The following is a 22,006-nucleotide window of genomic DNA, read 5'->3' on the forward strand; positions in this document are numbered from 1 at the left end:
GATTTTCTTCCACTTCCTTTGAGTCATATTCTCTTGGATTCACTTGATTCAAAGATAACTTGAAGCTTCTATTCATCATTATGCCATTCTCAAATTCTTTTGGGATCAATTCTGAATTTTCTGGCAGATTCTTTTTTCATTATATTTTTTAAAATTTATGACTTCCAGTTTAAAACTGATTTTGTAGCCATGAATCCTTTTGCCTTTGCAACTAGAAGTAGGGATATCTGACATTCTTACCAAATGCTAAAAACCATAGCAAATACTACTGGCAAATAAGCTTTTTTCATATGACAATGTATCCTTGATACAAGAATAATACCATGTGAAAGAAATGGGCTGTTGCACATTTCTCATGCATGGTATTATTCTTGCAGTGAATTACTCTAAAATGGAAATTCACTGCAAGAATAATACCAAACACGAGTGGTTCTCATTAATGTTGTTGTACATTACCATGATCTGAAATAAAATGCATTCAAGATTCAAGGCAGATGGTTGTTTGAGGCCCAGAATGAATTCAAGGAAATATAGTGGTACCTTGGTACTCAAATTTAATTTGTTCCAGAAGTCTGAATATCAATCTATTTGAGTACTGAATGAATTTTTCCTATAAGGAATAATGTAAATTGGATTAATCCATTCCAGATTCCCAAGAGTACACTTACAAATACATCTTAACTAGAATTTAACAATAGTTTAACAAGAAGTTTACAAGCTTAGCATGCATCAATCATAAATAAAAAACCAAAAAATACCCATAAGTAATACCAAGTAGCAAAAATATGCCAATTAATTTTATTGAGTTAAACAGAAAGTTTTGGTATTACTTCCAGTAAATTTATTATTATTTTTTGGATGTGATACGTTCGCCCACTAGAGGGGGAGTGTGTAGGGCAGGGGGCGCTACTGCAATTTTGGTGCTGACTGAACTTCAAACAGTTGTTAAACTTAACATAGATATGTAATTTAATTATAACCATTGTGAAATTTAACACAATATTGCTAATGTGAGATTGTATTCTTAGTTTAAAAGCTTATTTTAAAACTTTTTACTTCACATTTTGTTTGCCTAAAGTCAAGTCAAAATGTCTGCAGATAAAATGCATATCAGGCATATTATATTTTTCAAGTTTCATAAGGATATAATGCTATACAAACAGTAAAAAAAATGCTTGTAATGTGTATGAGGAAGATGCTTCTAAACTTTAAACATGTCAAATGTGATTTAAAAAATTCTGTTCAGGAAATTTTGAACTGAAGGATAAACAATGGGAAGGCACCCAAAAGCTTGTCGACAAAGAAAAACTGCAGGAAGAAATTGTTAAAAATTGATGAGTTACAATCTGTGCACTTTCAACAAATCTTAATGTGTCACTAACATATATTGTCGAAACACTTCATCAACTTGGAATGGTTGCAAAACATGATGTTTGTGTGAAGGCATTAAGTGAAAAAAAAAAACAGACTGGATCAAGTATAATTTTGTCTGATAAAGGTAGGCAGCTCTAAGTTTCATTTTATTTTTACATTAGCTATTCATTTTTATCATAGAAATGCTTTACAGATGACAAAATTAAAATTAAAAATTTGTTATTAACCAAAAATTTTTCTAGCAGGTCATGATTGTTCAATTGAGTACCAAGCAATTTTTTCCCCAAAAATGTGTTTGAATACTGAATTGTTTGAGTTTAGAGTGATTCAAGTACTGGGAGACGACTATACAGTCTTTTAACAAAAATTAGTAAAACCAGCCATAACTTTAGTAATATTACATTATCATTTAATTAATTATTTAATAATCATAAAAATGTCTGTTTCCTAAAGAATAAAGATATATAAATTACTATCTTAACACAAAGAAAGTAATCACAAAATTTCTCTGACAAATCATATAGATTTTTACATAATGTATGACCAGTACTTATATGTTACAAATACACAAATAGTAAATATCTGAAAAAACTGCTATATCAAACATCTCAAAAAGCCTGTAAGAAGTAAAAAGAAGTATTGTAATTGTGTTTGTGTTAAGTTAATTATGCAATTTTTTTATTTTAGCAAACAAATTACTATTATTATTATTATGATATTTAAAAACAATGTTTCACATTAATTATATTTTTATAAAGTACAAAATCTGAAATTCTTCTAAGAACTCCTAATAATGGCTATAAATTAAACCAAAAATGTCTGAGTTTAAAATTATGTTGCTGTTTAAGATTCTAGAGTTATAAGGTTTTAATCATTTTGCTGTAATTATATACAATATTTAAAAATTCACTTATCATTTAAAGATAACATAATTCGTGTAATATTTGTTAAATTAACTTTAACAATATTAAGTAAAATTCTGCTATTGTTAGATATCAACAAGGTATTTTGTTTATGCTGTTCCACTTTCTTAGTGATTGATTTTGTTTTATCAGTGTTATGAATAAGCATAAATATGATCATATAATTTTATAATAATAATTACGATGTTAAGTGATAAAAACAAAATTATAATGAAAAAATTATTATTATTATTATTATTATTATTATTATTGTGTCAGATGTAACAGGTTATACTTGGTTGACACCGGTTACTGTGTACTATGACGAATCAGAGCCAAGGCATAGCATCCAAAACAAAGCAAAAAAATTAAATAAATGTGTCAGTGTGTGTGTCTGTATTCAGAAATTTCCTAACAATATGACATGTATTAAATATAGTGGCCTTCCATAGTGTGATGTTTCTATCAACTGTAATGTTTCCAGGCTTTTGTGCAGTGTGTGTGGTATAACACCTGTAGAGGAGAGGACAACAGATACAATAAAAACCTAATCCATCCTCCACAGATGCCATTTTTCTGGACGAGTTCTGTGTACTTGCTGATTTTTTTCAGTGCATGTATACAATTGTGAGTGCTTGAAATGGATATATCTACAATGTATGTGATGTTATTGTGTTTGTCATTGTTATTGTTGTTGTTATTATTATTAAACATTTTTTTATTTTAATCACAAATAATGCCATTGTAAATAAAAAATCAATTAATAAGTTTAAATTTCAAAATAATTTTCTTCTGATAAAAGTAACAACTAACTTTACTGTAATGAACAATGGCTTCTCTAAACTTATCAGTTATTTTCTCAGGTGAAAATATTCCTCTTCCTACTGCAATAGTTGAAGCTTGAGTATTTCTAGGTAAACTTCCACTCTTTGCTCGCTGAGCTATTAAAATATTTGATTAATTTAATATTTAATATACTTATAAAATTTTAAATAAATCTTAATCTTAAAAATTATATTTTATACAATAGTTATAAACATCTCAACAGCATCAACCTGTAAGTGGTGGTATTTTTTCAGGAACTTTTCTTTAAAAGAAATGCATATAAATTAACCTCCAAATAATGGCAGTCTTCTCATATTCCCATCAGTGGCTGTACTTTAGAGATTTGACTGTATATAAAAATTAACTAGGACATTGTGTGACTTTGTCATATCATGATAGAAATGAGGTGAAGCTGGAAAGAAAGAAGCAATCCCTGCGCTTGTTAGGCACAGAAGAGGCAATCCTTGTACCTGTCAGCCATGAGAACACGATCCTTGCACTGGTCAGAGTATAGAGAGATGATCCTTGCACTTGCCAAGATGGAGAGGCAATTGTCATTGATTGCTTTGTTTTTGTGTTTTGTTCAATTTTGCACCTATTTTCTGTTAAATGCACACAATGCTGTTTTTATTTTTGATTTCTAGGCCTAATTTCCATTAGGTGCACTCAGTCGCATAAGAGAACATGGATGTTGTCACTTTAATACCTCTGTATATTGAAAATAAAGTCATGTATTCCTATTTTTTACATTTAAATGGACCCTCATTATTTTTTGAACTCCTCACTGCAATTAATGAAAAATGACAAAGTTTTATCAAAATCGGCCCATTAATTTTTGAGAATAAACTCGATTCTAAAGCGAAGCCCATAGAAGATGTACTAGTGACTGTGAAACATTGCATGACTTTGTAGTGCGATATCACTTAGTCATCATGAAATGACCTTATATCTCAAAAACAAAGTCTTAGACCTAGATTTTTTATTACATTTTTGGATTCCTCATCTAAATTAATAGAAAATGGCAAAGTTTGATCAAAATTTAGTATAAGATTACAAACAAACAGTAGGTGACAATAAACTAATTTTTTGTAACTCATTTTTGATGTTAACAAATAAAAACTAAATAACCTTAAACTATGCAAACGTGTGTACACAGGATTTTTTCCAAAACAGCATGATAAAAGTTGAATTTTTAACAAATTTTTAAATAATATATGTCTAGTGAACTTGAGTGGCCAATATTTGCCTTGAGCATTTTCAAGCTAAAAACACCGTAGAATCAGTTGAAAGGAAAAGAGTTAATGATTTTTAAAAAAATGAAAGGCTTTTAAATGTGACTTTTGCTAGTTATTCTAGTGTAAATAAATAATGTAAATACATCTGATAAATAAATTTTAAAAAGTATATAAATAGTCAAAGAAAATAAATTTCTTGTTAAAATATACAATCAGTTACAATAGTACAATTAGAAATAAAGAATCGTTCAAAAAGTTTACAATAACAATAAAATTATGCTATTATAAAAAATTAAGTGTTTTGATAATTTTAACTTATGAAAAATGTTGAAAGATGTAAGTGTATATTTTATGGTATCTTGATTTAATGAAAAAAATTATTGATAATGTAATTTTAATTTAAATAAATTAATTAATATGAACTTAATATACAAACCTGTAGCTCCCTTAGAAACTGATAATGTAGAATATTTAGAAGGAAAAGAAGAATTTTTCTGTCCAACAAGACCATAATGTTGATCAGGATATAAACAGATCATTGATGAAGCACATTGTCCTTCATAAGTACCTGCCAACCACAGCCAATCGCCTGCACTCTTAAGTAATTCAATTGCAAATGTATACATAGAAAATGCTTCATGTGGAAGACCAGCCTGAAGATTTAAGTCAGCAATATGTTTTTTCATTCTACCTAACCAAAGTTTTCTATAAATAAAAATACAATTATATTTTAAATAAATAATTCAGCATCAATCCTCCTAATACACAACCTCCTTGCAAAATTTCAGAAATTTTTGATAAAAAGTACAAGAGTTATTAAGCTTCAAAGAGGGTAAACAAAATCATGCTACATACACAAACACAAACACCCATACATACAGTAAAAACCCCCAAATTTTTTTTTGCATTTCTTGATGTTTCAAGGTCCTAAGTTCAAAAATGTAAAAATCTTGGGGGGATCATTTTTTAACCAATTACCATACTTTCCCTGTTATATATAACAGAGCTGGGAAAGTAAAAATCAAATGAAGCACAGTTTATTTTCCTAAAAATGAAACAGGTGATCATTGTACATTGTTTCAATGCACATAACTAGGAAAGATAATGTACTTTGTAATAAACTAGCTTAAATGGTAGATGGGAGCACATATTGAGCTGTACACCAAATACTCCATTTTATCAAACTACCTTGTCTTATCCAACTCTTCTTTACATACAGCAAATTGAAACTTCTTTGTTAAGAATTACAGCTACAAATTTACTTAACACTGTACAACTGAATTTGTGCCACATGACTATATTCACTCTGAAAGAAGTTCAAATATACAATTCACTTGTACATTTTTCTCACTTATACAATATTTTTCTTAGTTCCCTTGAAAATCATATAAATGGGGTTCAACTATATTTAGTATCCAATTATTTTGAAGTTTCATTCATTAAAAATTTTCAATTACTGTATCATCATTTTCACTATCTTAACAGAAAAAAAAAAAAAAAACAAACCAACCAGCTAACTCAAAATCAACTAACAAACTACTTACATATTTAAGTTGCATTGATTAATTCATTAGAAATTAATAATTACCATATATTTCCGCAGATAAGATGATAGTTGAATGATGAAAAAAGGCCCCCCAAAATCCGAGGTCGTCTTATAGGTCTTATACAAAAAAAATTAGATTGAAATTTATATAAATTAAAACCATTATAAAAAAAATGTAACTGTAATGTAAATGTAAAAAACCATAATTATTTACTAGTAGAGAGTAGGGCATGTCCACAAAATATTGATAGAATAGCCCATATGACATTTTTGTGAATAGTCAAGGTCATTACCCGAATGCCCGAATCAGTGCGAACGTTTGCAACAATAGCAAGGCAGAAAATAAAATTTGTCCATTCAAAAAATTATGAATAGGACATAATTCTGTATACACTATACAGTATTGTTATCCAGATGACGATCGCTGATCTAAACTAAATCCATAGGCCATTGATAGTTTGAGGATCATCTTATAGGACAGATATATGCTAAAACTATAAAACTTTGACAAAAATTTATACCTTGTCTTATCTGATGGTCATCTTATCTGTGGAAATATACAGTATGTCTATGTAATACTGTGTAGGAATGTGTAAACATATATTGTACAAATTTGATACAAAATGTAATCCAGAAAGAATGTAATCCTACATTAGTTGAAGCATGTAAAAATTGGAATTTTTAATGACTTGGAACTAGGAAATTACTGCATAATTTTCTAGTTCTAGTCATTTCAAAAATTTGACTAAATTTCAGACTAAACAGAATATACAGTCTGTTCATGTTCAATCAATCTAAGTTTTATCAAAACATATACTTAAACCATGTGTTATAATCATATCAGATATCACAAATATTCACTTTTTTAAATGATAAACATTTAAAAATAATTTTTTTCATATGCATTAATTAATCAGAAAAAATCAATCAGTTAATTAGAAGAAATTATTATTTAACAGAATTTTGTAGTTTATATTATATAAATATAAAATTTACATTACCTATTATCAAGTGGTGTCTTATGATTACCATCTTTTTCTATAGGAGTAATAAGATGTGGTACATTAAATGAATGACTTTCTAAATAATCCAATCGTTTAGATTCTAATGTCCAAAATAAAGATGAGATAAAAGAATATATATCACTTTCTAAATGGCTGCAGTTATCAAAATCTTCGTACAAAATAAAATTTGGTTTAATGCAACTTTGAGATTCTTGAGTTTCAGCTTCTATGACATCTTTGTCATCATCAATGATTGAGAAAGTCATTTCATCTTTTTCATCCTGTTTCATCCATTCATCCCTTCTTAAATTTTCTTTAGTTCTTTTAAATTTAATAGAACTTTCTGAGAAAGGAGACAATCTACTAGAAGTTTCAAATTCAGTCTCATGAAATGATCTGCTAAGAGAATTTGTATTACTGTCAGACATAAAAATACCATTCATGTATGTTCCAAATTGTGATGTTTTCATTATTGGTTTTTCTAAATTAATATCACAGCTAGCTGTTACATTACTTTTTACAGTTGATGCAATATTTTTAGATTGAAGGAAACATTTACTTTTTGCAGAAGAAGTTGTACAAATATCAGTAGAACGCATTCCAAAAAGAAGGCATTGAGAATCAAATAGAGTATTAGAATATTTTTCACATAAACTATTATGACATTTCCATAATGTCTCTAAATCTTCTTTATAATTGCATTTACCTAAGGAAAAAATTTATAAAATAAAAACATGATAATGAAAGAATGAAAAATGATTAATGAGATACAGATTGCTTAAAAAAATTATTCAAATTAATTAGTAAATTTAATTTTCAGCAATTACTTAATATTTTATAAAATAAAAAATGCAATATGTGGAAATTTATAGCAATTTAAGTTTAAAAACCTTACATTATTTAATATTATCCTTTTCAGAAATCTGTCTTTTAATATATCTCATTAAAGTTATTACAAGATACAGTGGCATAGAGAACGTAACTGGCGCCCGAGGCACGACACTTTATTGGTGCCCTCCTCCCCCCAGAAACACATATAGTTTGTCTTGGAGACCATTTGGGCGCCCCTCTGCAAGTGGTGCCAGGTGCATGATACACCCCCGTGCCCCCCTCGCTATGCCACTGACAAGATATGATAATTAAAAGAAGATATCAGAATTTTAAATACATAAAAATTTGTTTACAACATTAAATGATTGAAATGAAACAATATAAAAATATAAACAAACTGTAAAATCTATTAATATTTAAAAAGATTTTTTCCAGGATTCTGATGTTTCATCGTTCTCATAATCCAAAATTTACTGTCAGTAAAATATTTTTTCTATTTCTAATTCGTATCAATGTATTGATTTTTAGACTATTGTAAACAGTTTTATCAAATATGCTAAAGTTGTGTCTTAACAAACAAATTGTCCAAGGTGTAATAGATAAGACATTTAACAAAATAATATAAAGATATAAGCTGTCCCAAGGTGATCTTATCAGATAGCAAAAACCTGAGATGATGTAAAGTAATGTAATAATATAATTTTAAAACTTAATCAGATATAAAAATAAATATTTACAAAAATTACATATTTATAATTTAAAAATAAATTATGTGACATTCAATAATATATCAGTAATACTTTTATAAAAACAAAAGTGTTTATTACAAAAATTTTGTCTTATTTCTTTGTGTTATATATACAGAGGTCATTCTGGAAAATTTAAAAATATTGCCAACCATTTCACTATTTTGCCACCTCAACTTATTTATCGCCATCAGTTTTACTTACTAATTAACGTAGATGCTAGTAGTCTTATCAGTTTGGTGTCTGGAAGGCAAAAGTAACATGTTAAGCTGTCACTTACAAGGAGAGAGCCAGACATTCTGTTCTCCAATTCGAATATCTGATCATCTCTGTTAGCAATAGGAATTATTTTTGAATAATTTCTTAATGAATAATTCTGAATAACATTTGATTACCATATTTAAACAGTATTTCATATGTTCTGTCATGTCAAAATTTTTGTTTTAGTTTATTGGAAAAAAATCAAAGCAAAAGATAGTCACCCCAAAAAATTTCCCAAATTTTCTGTCAGTCAATAAAAAAATCCCCTATCTGGATACATTGGGCAGCATTGCACGAAAACTGCCTTCGGTTATCAATGTCATTTCCTACTTTTCTACCCGAACTTGCCACTTGACGTCATGAAATCATTAGGTGTGTGGCATACGGGAGCTAGACGGTCTACTGTTTTCCTGAAGTGTGTTTTGTAATTCAATTTCACACTGAATGTCAAAATAAGCAGATTGGTGTTTTTATCATTACTTGGTATCACCAGTATTATATTTTTATTGCAATTTTAATAAAACTATCACGAAGTGGTAATTTTGGCATTTTGCAGCACAACCTCTATACATATATATATATGTACTGAAAATCCAGAAATGCAGTATATATGAACTATCAATTTAATAATCAATTCAAGAACGTAGTCTGGAATTAATTAAACTTCTGAGATTATTGAATCTAATGAAATTTATTGAACAAACATAATAATAGCACTGTTTAGAACAAATGATTATGTTTCTGTTGTATTTTTATTAGGAGTGTATGTTTTTATAACAACAAAACTTCATAATTACGAATGACGTTTAGTGTTTCCATTATAATTAATGTTTTAAAAAAAATTAAAATTTATATTAATTTATTGCTAAATATTATTATATTTATAAACATAAGGCTGTTGACTAAAATTGTTTATTTTGATTATAAACAGTGTATAATTTTTTCAGATTCTATTTCAGAATTTTTTTTCCATCTTATAACATAACAAATAAATCTGAAATTAGCCAATGATATCCATTAGAAAAAATAAAATTTGTTTTAATAAAGAATAACACAAAATAAAATTAAAAAGCAAAGTTCATCATCATGGATGCAAGTCTAAAAGCACTTAAACTTATTTTTCATGTTTATTTTGTTGTTCTCCATGAAAACAAATATTTTTCTGCAAATAATATCCAAGTTATTATTATGAATAAAGTTTAATAAAATGTATACCTATTGTTATTAGACCTAGAATTTTACGATGACTTTGAAAATCACCCCAACTATTACTTTCTACTGAATAATTCTTTTTATATCTAAGCCAGATTTCTCTTGAATTTTCTGCTAGTTGTATTGTAATATGCTGAATTCGAGAAATTTTCTTGTATATTTTGCTGAATTTCTTTTTATCGATTTGTGTTCCTGTAAAGATCATTAAAAATAATATAACTAAAATGTAAATTATTAAATTTAATTTTTATTAGTAATTCTTTATTTACCTATTATTATTTATAGTATAAAAAATATAAATATTATGTAAGAAAACTTCAAGTAATCAACTGCTCACCTATTGGTTTCACAATTATAAGTAAACATCGATGATGATCAACTCTCTGATTATAGTCTGGATGACTCATGGTTAAACAAAGAATTATGTTACAAAATCAATAAATAATTTGGTATTATTATCTTCTTAATTATGAGATTCCTAAAATAATTAAAAGTTGTATAATATGCAAATTTATTAAAAGAAAATATATTCATTTCATTTGTTTGAAAATTGAACTTTTTATATTAAATATTGATATACACTGATTAAGCAAAGGAAAATAAACTTTTAACTCTTTTCAAATACAAAGTTTCAGATTAAAATTTAGGATTAGCTTTAAATATTCAATTTTAATTTTACACACATTTAATATTAAAAAGAGACATTCTTTGACTCCCTTTTAAGAATATTAAAAATCAAACTCTTCAAATTAAAGGAATATTAGACTAAAACCAGATAAGAAAATTTAATATTAATTAAAATATATATATCATTAACTATTTATTTTAATTTATACTAGGAATTGTCCTACTAACAAAGGAAATCCTTTGTCTTTAAGATAATTACTTTTTAATAATAGTATAAAAGAAAAATTATATAATTATTCTGTTATTTTTCTACATATTACTATTTGATACAAATATAGTAATAAATGTCAAATGATAAAAGCTGTCAAATTTTTCCAAGTTATATTTATAATATGGAAATTATGAGTTTTCTTTTAAAGTAGAAATGTGGTATTTGGTTATGTTAATGTAAGCAGTTAGTCTGTGCTAAAAGTTTGCAACCCAATCTGATGTGTTATATAGTTTCATGCATAATGTGGCATTTCCTATAAGTTTCAACTGTGAATGTTATGTCTTTTAAAATGTGTTTCCTTTAGTTTCTTGTATTTACAACCTAGTCTTGTATGTCAGTCATAAACCTTCCATCTCTCCAAGAGGCACCCCAAGCAACCCAGCAATTTGTTGCAGTTCTATCAATGTGATCCTAGCTAAAATCATTACTTTGCCTATCATGGAGCTCCTTCTGTGCTCAGGATTGCCTGAAAATGTCTGTGTTTTTTATATACTATGTTAGATCCAGGTGAATGGTGTATCATATTCAGTAGCACACTTGGGATTTAATCTTGGGGAGCCAAGTTGAAGTGATAAAAAATTTTAATATGAATTCAATAAAATCCTACCTTATGTGACTGTGAATTTATAAGTAATATAGAAATAGAAGACATAGCACAATACAAATAAAAACAAATTTTAATTAGGAAAAGATTTTTAGAAAATTTTCTAGTTTTTTGTTTTCTGTAGAAAAACCCTGTCTCTGTATTTGTTTGTAATGAAGATTTATAATTTTTTTATTTATTTTTTTTACAATAGGAAAATATGGCAAAATATTTCCACCTCCTGATTAACAGTATAACTCAGATACATAAGATATAATATATAAAAATACAAATGTGAATAGAAAATAAAGAAAACATTTGTAAAAAAAAAAAAACGATAAGATAACAGTAGGACAAAAAATATTAAACACTAAAAATTATAAAGTATTCATTTACAAATGCATTTAAAACAACTAAATCTTCATATCTGTAAGGTTTTATCCTCCCTCTTTACAAGGAAGAATCAGCCTTTCTAAAGAGGATTTGGGATGGTATTTGTTGTCATAAATATTCATGTTTTCCTTTGGAGCTGTGTGTGTTCAATACATAACTCCAAATAAATACCGGTTGACTGGTATAACTGTGAATTTTCCCCATCACAATTGAAAATCTGGTGCAAACTCAAAAAGTACAAAGGGTGCTTTATTTATGAAGGTCTTCACTTATGGTTCTGTAGTATTTAAAATTTTATTTTGTTTACTGAAAATAAGATATCAATTTTCTTTTGATTTCAAGATTAGATGTCATCTACAAATGCATGTGCTGTCATCATTAGTGAAATTTTGTGTCATATTTTATATTTCTTAGTAAAATAGTATACTAAGGTAGAATTTTTGTCTACCTATTTTGACTGTGTACCATAGAAGCTGAAAAATTTGGCATTTACAATTAACCCACCCCAAAAGCAGAGGAAGGAATAATTGTAAATGATACTTATAAATACAAATTTGACAGTATTTATAGTGATAATCAAAAATAGATCTATTTAACTATTAGCACCTGATATAGGTTTTTATTTCAGAATGCCTCATACATATGTAAAAAAGGAATCCCTTATAAAAATTTAATATTTTGTCTTTAGTTAAAATCCAATTTGCCTTTTTTTATTTTATCATTTATTCTTTGTTATTTTATCTTATGAGGTGTAGCCTCAAGCCTTTCAGGCAAACGACATATTAAATATGGGTATATTTCAAGTTTCAAACCTGATTATGATCGTTTAAGACAGTTGAAAATGTTAGTTTGTTTATTAATATGTATGATTTGCTGGATTTTTGGTGTTGATATGTTAATTTAAACTTTATCTAGTTTTATGAGATGTTTATTGATAGTATAATTTATTACATACAGAATTTTACATATTAAATTTCAAAAATATAATATCATACTTTTTAATTTTTGTTACTTGCAAGATCTTGGAAAATGACATGATATACTGCATTTTATTTGAAAAATATTACTTACTAATAGTATGTTCTGATTAGAAACTATTAACTACCAGTCATTAACTGACGCTGTCGAGATTATCTAATAACTTTTTACCATGAATGTATTTTTAGATTTAATTAAATTCATGATGCTAAAATTTTTAATTAATGATGAAATTTTTCTTGACTAGTGATTCCACTTTATATCATAAGATACCACCACTAATAAACTCAAGGAATCAATATTTATTATTTTATAAACATTTTTCAAGATGATTTACATCTCATAACAACATTAACCATTTTAATATGAAATACAAAACAATTCTATTCTTTATCCTCCTCAAAATATCCAATAGCAGTGGTCTTATTTACAATAATGATTGAAGGAATTGTTATAAATATCAATAGAAATCTTTTCCCCATATGATTCTGTTGATTTTAAAATATTTATTATTAGTGTTGATAAAGACGTTCAATTATGTCTAGTCTACAGCTACTCACCAGCTGGTAATATCTAATCACTACAAGCAAGTGGTTGAGTGTATTTATTGAGTTCTGCTAATTATAATTATTATCCTAAATGATTTTAGATATAATTTATTATTATACAGTATTTTTAAAAATATTTGTCATAATAATAAAAGATAAAGATCAAAAAAGAAATATTCTCAAGAGATATTTATCTAAAAGATGTTTCAATATATCATAATATTTATTTATAGAAAATTAATCTGTTATGATAAAACATACATTATATTTTATTAATTAATATATATTTTTAATACTATTAACAAAAGTTTAATTTTAATGTAAACTGGATAAAAAGTAATTTAAATTTGTGAAATAACAGAGTTTTAATACACGACACATTTTAATATTACACAACCAGTAGTGGATTAAGTCCTTCCAGGGTCCTTAGGCACAGAAGATTGGGGCCTCTACATAATTTTACTTCTATCATAAACTAATAACTACAGATTTATTTATAAATATGATATACAATTGCAACAGTAAAGTTGCTTTTTTTTCCACTAAGCACCCCACTAGATTTAGAACCCCACTAGGTACTGTACATGCTTCATATGCAAAGTGGGAAATTGGGCACTCCATATAATGAATACAAATATTCAATTTACAATGTTTTAAAATATAATATATTGACTGTTTCTGTTGAATTTTTTTCTAAAGTTGATTCAGAGATTCAAAAATGTAAAATAATAAATTATAGTTAACTTCTACATAATTACATATAAATATTAATTATACATAATGAAATATAATTTAGTATATATTGTAAAAATTTAAAATATAAAAATGTTTTTACATATAAGATAATTCTCTATTTAAACATTATAAAAATTTAGTATTTTTGTTTTTATAAAATTTATGTTATTTCTTTAATTTCAAAACAAAATCATCTATTATCTTATGTAACTAAGCATGCTTGCATTTGAGACATTAGCATTTATTAAAGTTTTGTAAATGATTATAGTTATTCAAAGGTTCCTAATAGAATTTTTGACATATTAATCAGATAAATAATGTCTAAAATTTTTCAATTGTAATTTATTACATTTTAGAAATAAACTAATGTATATATAAGTCACAAAAACACACCTTTATTATTAATCCATTAACTCAGTGTTTCTCAACCTTTTTTGATCTTTGGCCCTTTTTGTGCTTAATATTTTACTGTGGGCCCATTAACATTAGCTTGGGGAAAAATTCAAAATAAACATTAAAAATTCTGCTGAATTTTTTACATGTTTCAAAATGGATTTTTAATTAAAATAATTGTAGAATATTTCTTATGAACTACATACATATTTATACATTCATTTTAAAAAAATAAGACATGTAATAAATTTATGTTTACTTTATGAATAAAAAAACAATGTACTACAAACATAATTTAAAATATTTACAGAATATTTACAAAAATCTAATTAGGAAGACTTTAGTAATATTTCTTTATATATTAACTAACAATAACATCGACATTGTGCATGAGAACTGAATTCCTTTGCATAAACAAAATATTTGATGTCCATATATACTTGCATATAAGACAAGGTTTTTATTCATTTATCACAGCTTCAAATTCCAAGGTCATCTTATATGCACAAGTGAAAGATTCTTTACGTATTTGCAAATAATTTTTGTGAACCTTGTATTCACATTTTTTAACAGATGCTTACCCTATCGTATTTAAAAACGTAAGTATTTTATCTAGGTTATTTGAATCATTCTTGTATATTGTCAGGAGTAAAAAAAAATGAATAGCAATAGGAATTGAATTCCAGATTGAAATTCCAAAAATCACACAGGAGCCCTATATAAGTTTTAATCCATTCCCAAGTGAAAACAGATGATTGTTCAGAAATCAGAATTCGGAGAAACTCATAAGTGTAATCGACGGAGAGCAGATTCGACTGTTAAAAAATTGGCAAAAAAAAAAAAAGGTTCCCGATTGTCCAGCTTTACATGAACAAATTATGTTGTTGATTTTACAAGATTTTTTCTTAAAGTTTAAAATGCCAGTAATTTTTGAGGGACAATGTGTGCATTTATGTGCATTTGATATTTTACTTGTGATTAAACAAAACAAAATTAGAATTGTATTAATAAATCTAATTTTCTTTATTTTTATCTTTAAAGTCACACCTCATCCTATATGAGAGGTCGTCTTATATGCTAGTAAATACAGTATATACTGTATTTGTCTGATAATAAATAAAACATTTTGGATTCAAAATTTCCTTATCAAATTTACTTTTGTATTTTATTTAAACACAATAATTTAATAATTTACATACTAAAGTTTAATCATTTTCACATAATTTTAATATTTTATTCTAACTGTGATTTTTGGCCTGCGGCTCCCCTAAAATGTTCCTTAGTCCCTTGGAGCCACAAAATATTTCGAGGTTCAGAAACACTGCATTAACTAATTTCTTACATAAACCAACATTTTCAGCCTATTTTATAGACCATTATCAGTTCCAAACTTAAAATAAACTGATCTTATTACAATAACTAAAAAGATATTTGAATATTTTTCATTAATAGTGAATTTCTTGAAAATAAAAACAGACTTAAAAAGTTTCCTTTATAACCACTATGCAGTGATATGAAATTATTATATGAATTTGTTACTTCCTTACAAAGCTTTTTCCAACAGTTTGATCTGCAATAGCATTTCTCAATGCTAAAATTTCTTGTAACATTATTCAAAATAAAATTTATCTACTCTCCAAGTTAAGAATAACAAAAGCAAACAAGAAAAAAGAACCAAAACAAAGATTTAAAGATTTTTGTTTTGAATTGAAAATTGAATTTTTCCACAATGTTTTGAAATCTAATTATGAAAACTTCCATCATTATTCCATAAAATTGATAATAATTAATTTAATGGTTTATCTCTATTATCAAATTGCTATCTTATTACTAATTCAACAACAGTTGAGTATAGTTATAGCATACCCCAATGGGAAATACTAAAGAGTATGTTATAACTGAAACTGTTATAAGCAAGGACTAAAAAAACAGAAATTTACTGCAATGTACAAAGTGAAAATCATTAAAAAATTAAATGCATGCCCCAAAAAATTGTTCATTTTTGTTTTCTTTCATTGCATCAACTGCTCACAGAGATCTTTTCTTAATGTCAAGAGATATACTGTTTGCATGTCTCCAATATCTTTCAAGATGTTCTAACATAGCAAATACCCCTATGTTGGTACTGAAATCTCAACATCAGCTTCTGTTGCATTATGTTATCTTCATAGTTCTTATTACTATAGTTGTCTGTTAAAGAAATAATTATTGTTAGACTATCATTAATATTGACAAGATTATCAACAGTTAAAAACTCTTCCAGAATTGTCTGCAAATTAAAATGATTTCTGACTGATTTCCATAATTCCTCAAAATTAGTGTTAGATGTAACTGATTCAGAAATGCAGCATTTTGTTCTTTTAATATTGGATTGTTTCTTTAGTTATCTGCTTCTAAGCATATGCAGTATAATAATGCCATTTGCTATAACAAATGACAACTTAATATTTGACAATTTCATCTTATTATTTGTAGGGCAGTTATCCATAATCAAGAGCATTTTGTGATTTTTCTGTTGTAGTTCTTGATATCATTTTAACAGCCAGCTTCACAGATTTTTATAGTTATCCAAGCTTTAGACTTTGCATAATATATTGATTTCTTTATAATGTCTAAGTATTTTTCTTTTGATGATTACATATTTCTTAGAAATATATTAGCAAAGTTGAAGCCAAAGTTTTCAACGTGAAAACATGTACGTCAGACGTTCAGCGCCGTCTTCCTGTAAGCATAGAAGTTTGACAATGGCGTTGAAACATCAGTGGAATCATGCTCGATGTTCCAAAATGCCATTGTCAAACTTCTACGCTTACAGGAAGATGACGCTGAACATCTGACGTACACGTTTTCATGTTGAAAACTTCAGCCTCAACCTCACTATTAATATGATAAATACAAGATAAATTTTTTAATAATGTGTACTTTAATCATAAATTATGTAATCTCTATAAAATTCTATTTAGATTTGATTTTCCAAATGACCTTGAAGATCATATCACCAAGAAAAACTGCAACAGTGATAGCAAACCTTTTTCCAAAGATAAATCAAAATTAAATTTGAAATTTAGTAATTCCAAATAACAGGTCTTACATTTAATTAGAGTATATCAAGATACTATACACACCTTTCAAACTCGTGTGAAAGGTATGTTTAGCGACTTGATTTACTGATGAAGTTCCAACTTCAAAAACTATTTAATTTGAATAATTAATAAAATAACAAATTTATTTTATTAATGCTTACAAATTTTACTTTATTTAACTGTTTAATCTACATCAGAAAAATAAAATATTTAAGTGAAAAGAAACTAATAATATGATTATAAAAAACAAATAAATCATTTAATATGAAATCTGTTGTTTATTTGATGATATTTTTTCTGAGATTCATAATTTAAGACTTCACAACAGTTTTAGGATCCTGCATTCACACTACTTATGCAAAATTTTAATATCAAATATCTTTATTCACAAAAAGGGGATTATCCCTGTTGCAGGGGGTTGTACAAAATTGACTTGTAAATTTTCGTATTATTAAAACATTAACTAGGTTATTAAAATTTAACAGTCTTTATACGTTGGTTTTATATTATTTCGTTATTAACATAAATAAAAACAGTTATTTAACAAACACAGTAATATAATTATACAATAATGAAGTTATATAATGTTGATATATTTTGACATACTGGCATAGATTTACAACATTTTTGTAATCTTAATGAAATAATTATACAGAGAATAGAGATCATTTTTATTTAGGTTATTGAGAGAATTTCTATAATCTTGGGATGAATCACTTTGGAGTATTCGAGGAATGTTGAAAGAGATCACGTACATTAGAGAGATTTTGACATTTCTGAAGTAAGTGTTCAATTGAGAAGTTATCGAATTTGCACCATGGGCAACTTATGCAAAATTTTGAAATCTAACAAATATTTTTTATATTTTATAAAATTTACTACTTTCTAAACATTCAATGTGGATACTACCTTAAAATTGTTGTATAGATTATAGGTTCACCATAGCTGAACTAGGATAATTTAATCCAGGTTAATTCCTATAATATTTTGGAAATAACAGACGAGATAAACTCTTTTAAAATATTAAAATAGCTATATTTATAGAAATTGAGAAAAATTTATCAGGAATTTAAATTTTCAGAATTTTTGAATTCTGAAAACTTTTAATTTCATATTGAAATTTTTAAAGTCAAATTATTTTATAACAACTTTATTTAATTAATTTCTGTATGAATTTTATCTAACTTTCATAATAAATAAATTTTTTTTAAATAAATGTTTATTTTTAAAAAGTTTATTTATTAACTTCTTAAAATAAAACTATTTTTATCTTCAAATACTACCATTTTCAATACCGTCCCTGTAAATCTTTAAAAAACAAAAAATCAAATAAAATCAATTCAGTTATAAAAGCTAATCTCTACCAAAAAACGTTGTCTTCTCTTACTATTCTTCTTTTTTCATACTTTTACTTTCAGTATAATTTGTTAAAATTTAATTAATTGAAATTAACATTTTCATAAAATTTTATAATTTCATATTATTTAAAAAAATACTTAAAAAATTACTTATGTATTACATATAAAGCTAATATTTAAATATTAGCACTTAATAAAAATTGTATTTTAATTGTCTATGTCTATATTTACATACATATGATATACTGTATATTATTATGTAATTTGTTTATTTTAAATTAGACATAATAAAATAATAAGATATGTTGATCAGAATAAGTCATTATTTGTATAGAATTAATAGAAGAAAGAATTATTTAAATAAAATAAATATGAAAGCAATGATGTAAATAAATACAAAGCTTGCAAGGCCTGTAGTACAAGCAGCTCCCAGCAAAGAGGGGTCTAACATCTAGTAAAATTCCTTTGAATGGTTGTATTTCATGCTATAGTATAGCCAAGAAGTTGGTCCCAACTTTTTAGTTATATTCTAGCATGAAAGATATGTAAGTGCAAGAAGAAATAACCAAAGCTATAGAAATTGATCCTTTTAATTTGTATTTTATTTAATTTAGCATAGTATTGTATGATGACAGTTATTTAATACAGTAATTATTAATTAAAAGAACAATATATATGTGTAATTATAAATAAGTTTTTAAAACAATATTGCTGTTTGATATGTGTTTGTTGCAAAAATTCATTCGATTATAATTTAAATATTTTTATAACTTCCAATCTATTATCTGATATTTAACGGATATTGACCATCCATGTAGAAACTGATTGGAACCTGAGGCAGAATCCAGAAGGGGTTCGAAAACGTTCGTCTGTCGATATTTATACGTGATCACACCTTAAAAGGTTCTGGGTACGTGATTATTATCAAAATTTATGAACAATTAAAATAATAGGTTTTCAAACATCAAAGTTAAAAGCAGTAATATGACATTTATTAAATTTAACTGAGTAAATTAAACGTTAATATTAAAATTTGTTTTAAAAACCATTATATGTTCAATTAACAAAATAAACGTCTTCTAACTATTAACACTAGAGTGAGTAATAACAATCACAAACAAAAACAAAACCTTTTACCAGTATTGTACTTGGGTAGGTTTTTGTATATCAAGTACAACACTGGTAAAAGGTTTTGTTTGTGACTGTTTATATGTTCAATTGTTCAAACCTCTGATAATATATTACAATCCAAAAAATATTTTAGTAGTAACTAAAACCAACTTCTTATACTTCTTATATTTAATTTTATAATTTAATTAGTAGTAGTAATCAGAATTTTTTCCAATATGAAAAACACAAATTTTACTTCTCAATCTTTCATTTTTTTCAAAAGAAGATATCATTAACAAATTCTGAAAGTTAAAGAAAAGGATTCTGTTTACACTGTTTACAAAACATATGTTGTCAAGAACAAGTAAAACAAATTTTTATTAAAATACTGAAAACTGTTCAAATTAGAATATATTTAAAATAACCTTTAGTCAAAATTTTTTCTAAATATACAACATAAAATATATATATATATATAAAGTATTTTAAATAGCAATATGTACAAACAAAAATTGTTAATTTTTTCTTACAAATCCCAATTAAATATTCAATTATAACACAAGTAATGACAGCTTATTCCAAGCTCTTTCAAGAAAAGACCTGTTTGAATTACTGTTTTTCCTCATTGGAATTTTCAGCGAGAATAAACATTTTCTCTTTTTCTTACAATATTTTAATACAGATATTTCTATCAAACATTCATTGATCCTTTCGTTACAATATATCATTATAATTTATAGTATATTTAATAAGCATTGTTCAAAATTTAAACAAAAAACTTCTTTATGATACCATTGTGAATTTTTTTTTTGACAACAATATAGAATTTCTTTCAAATAGGATGTTTATTGTCAAGTAATAAAATTAAACAAAAATGGATAAATCTTAAAAGCATGGCATGTATTTACAGCTTACAGAAATGCACATACATACAGCACACCTTTGAAAATGACCAAACTATAATTTATCATTATTAGCAAAATGTTATTTTGCATTTTTTTTTATTGGAAGCAATGCAATTTTATTCAGTGAAACATATAAGCCTTCTTACAATAAATTTTTTGTAAGAAATTTCATAATTTCTTACATAATTTATTATCGCCTGTATACTATAATAAATTCTCCGACAGAGGGATTTCCTGCAAGAAATTCCGCATAACAAATTCTTCCCCATCAGATTTAATATTGTGTTTAGTTTATTTATTTTAAATGATGCTTATTTTAACCATATCTCTCTTTTTTTTTTTTTTTTTAATTTTTGACAAACAAATATATGAGCAAAGTAACATAATAATTTTGCTTTTATAGTCAATGCCATTCAACTGAAATGGGTAATTCAAAAGTATAAAAGGTAATAAGTAAAAGAAGAATAAATTTTTGAAATTTTATATATACAGTTTTCTAGAGAATTTTCTTTTCTAGAAATATTATTCGAGAAAAAGTAAAGTTGAAAGTAATGTTTTTAAGTGTTATATAAACATCTCTTGGATATTTTTAAAGTGTGTTTACTGTTAAAAAATTTCATATATAAATAATTTTTTAAATACTTTCCATTTGATTAAAGCAGAAAATCTTTTAACATCAAATAAAAAATAAAACATAAGAATGAATCATCTTAAAGCATGATTAATATTTTTGTGACGAATTAATTAATTTAAAAAATATATACATATTTTATCTAAATTAAATAAATTTGTCTCGGTCGATCCCAGAAAACTCTGCAGAATTACGTAATTTAAAATTTTGAATTTGAAATCGACATTTTTAAAAAAAATAAAATATTTACCATTAATTTCACGATTTAAATTCTATACTTATTTTTGTAATTTTATTTATTAGCTTATTTGTTAAATAGAGGCATTACTCATAAGCAATTAAATAACTGATACATAAATGATTATCAAACTTACGCTTGTGTTGACGTCTCCATTTTGATCACCATAGTGATCCGCGTCACCGATCACCACCAGGCGGCGCTGCGACCTGAGTAC

At 26.0% G+C, this 22,006-nt stretch overlaps 1 protein-coding gene across 1 annotated transcript in view; it reads right to left on the reverse strand.

Annotated features, from left to right (window-relative positions):
* The window catches only part of LOC136988457 (trafficking protein particle complex subunit 9-like), a 76,810-nt gene extending 54,832 nt beyond the window's left edge, over positions 1 to 21,978 (reverse strand). Inside the window, exons 1-6 of the mRNA XM_067286303.1 lie at positions 21,926 to 21,978; positions 10,274 to 10,414; positions 9,940 to 10,128; positions 6,884 to 7,592; positions 4,773 to 5,041; positions 3,090 to 3,217 (exon numbers count right to left, since the gene is read on the reverse strand). Coding sequence (XP_067142404.1) covers positions 3,090 to 3,217; positions 4,773 to 5,041; positions 6,884 to 7,592; positions 9,940 to 10,128; positions 10,274 to 10,343 — 1,365 coding nt within the window. The 5' untranslated portion in view covers positions 10,344 to 10,414; positions 21,926 to 21,978. The remainder of the gene's footprint in view (positions 1 to 3,089; positions 3,218 to 4,772; positions 5,042 to 6,883; positions 7,593 to 9,939; positions 10,129 to 10,273; positions 10,415 to 21,925) is intronic.
* Between the last annotated feature and the right edge of the window lie 28 nt (positions 21,979 to 22,006).

This window comes from Centruroides vittatus, unplaced genomic scaffold (assembly GCF_030686945.1).
Source record: "Centruroides vittatus isolate TY-2023 unplaced genomic scaffold, ASM3068694v2 scaffold_3315, whole genome shotgun sequence".
Classification (NCBI taxonomy): Eukaryota; Metazoa; Arthropoda; class Arachnida; order Scorpiones; family Buthidae; genus Centruroides; species Centruroides vittatus.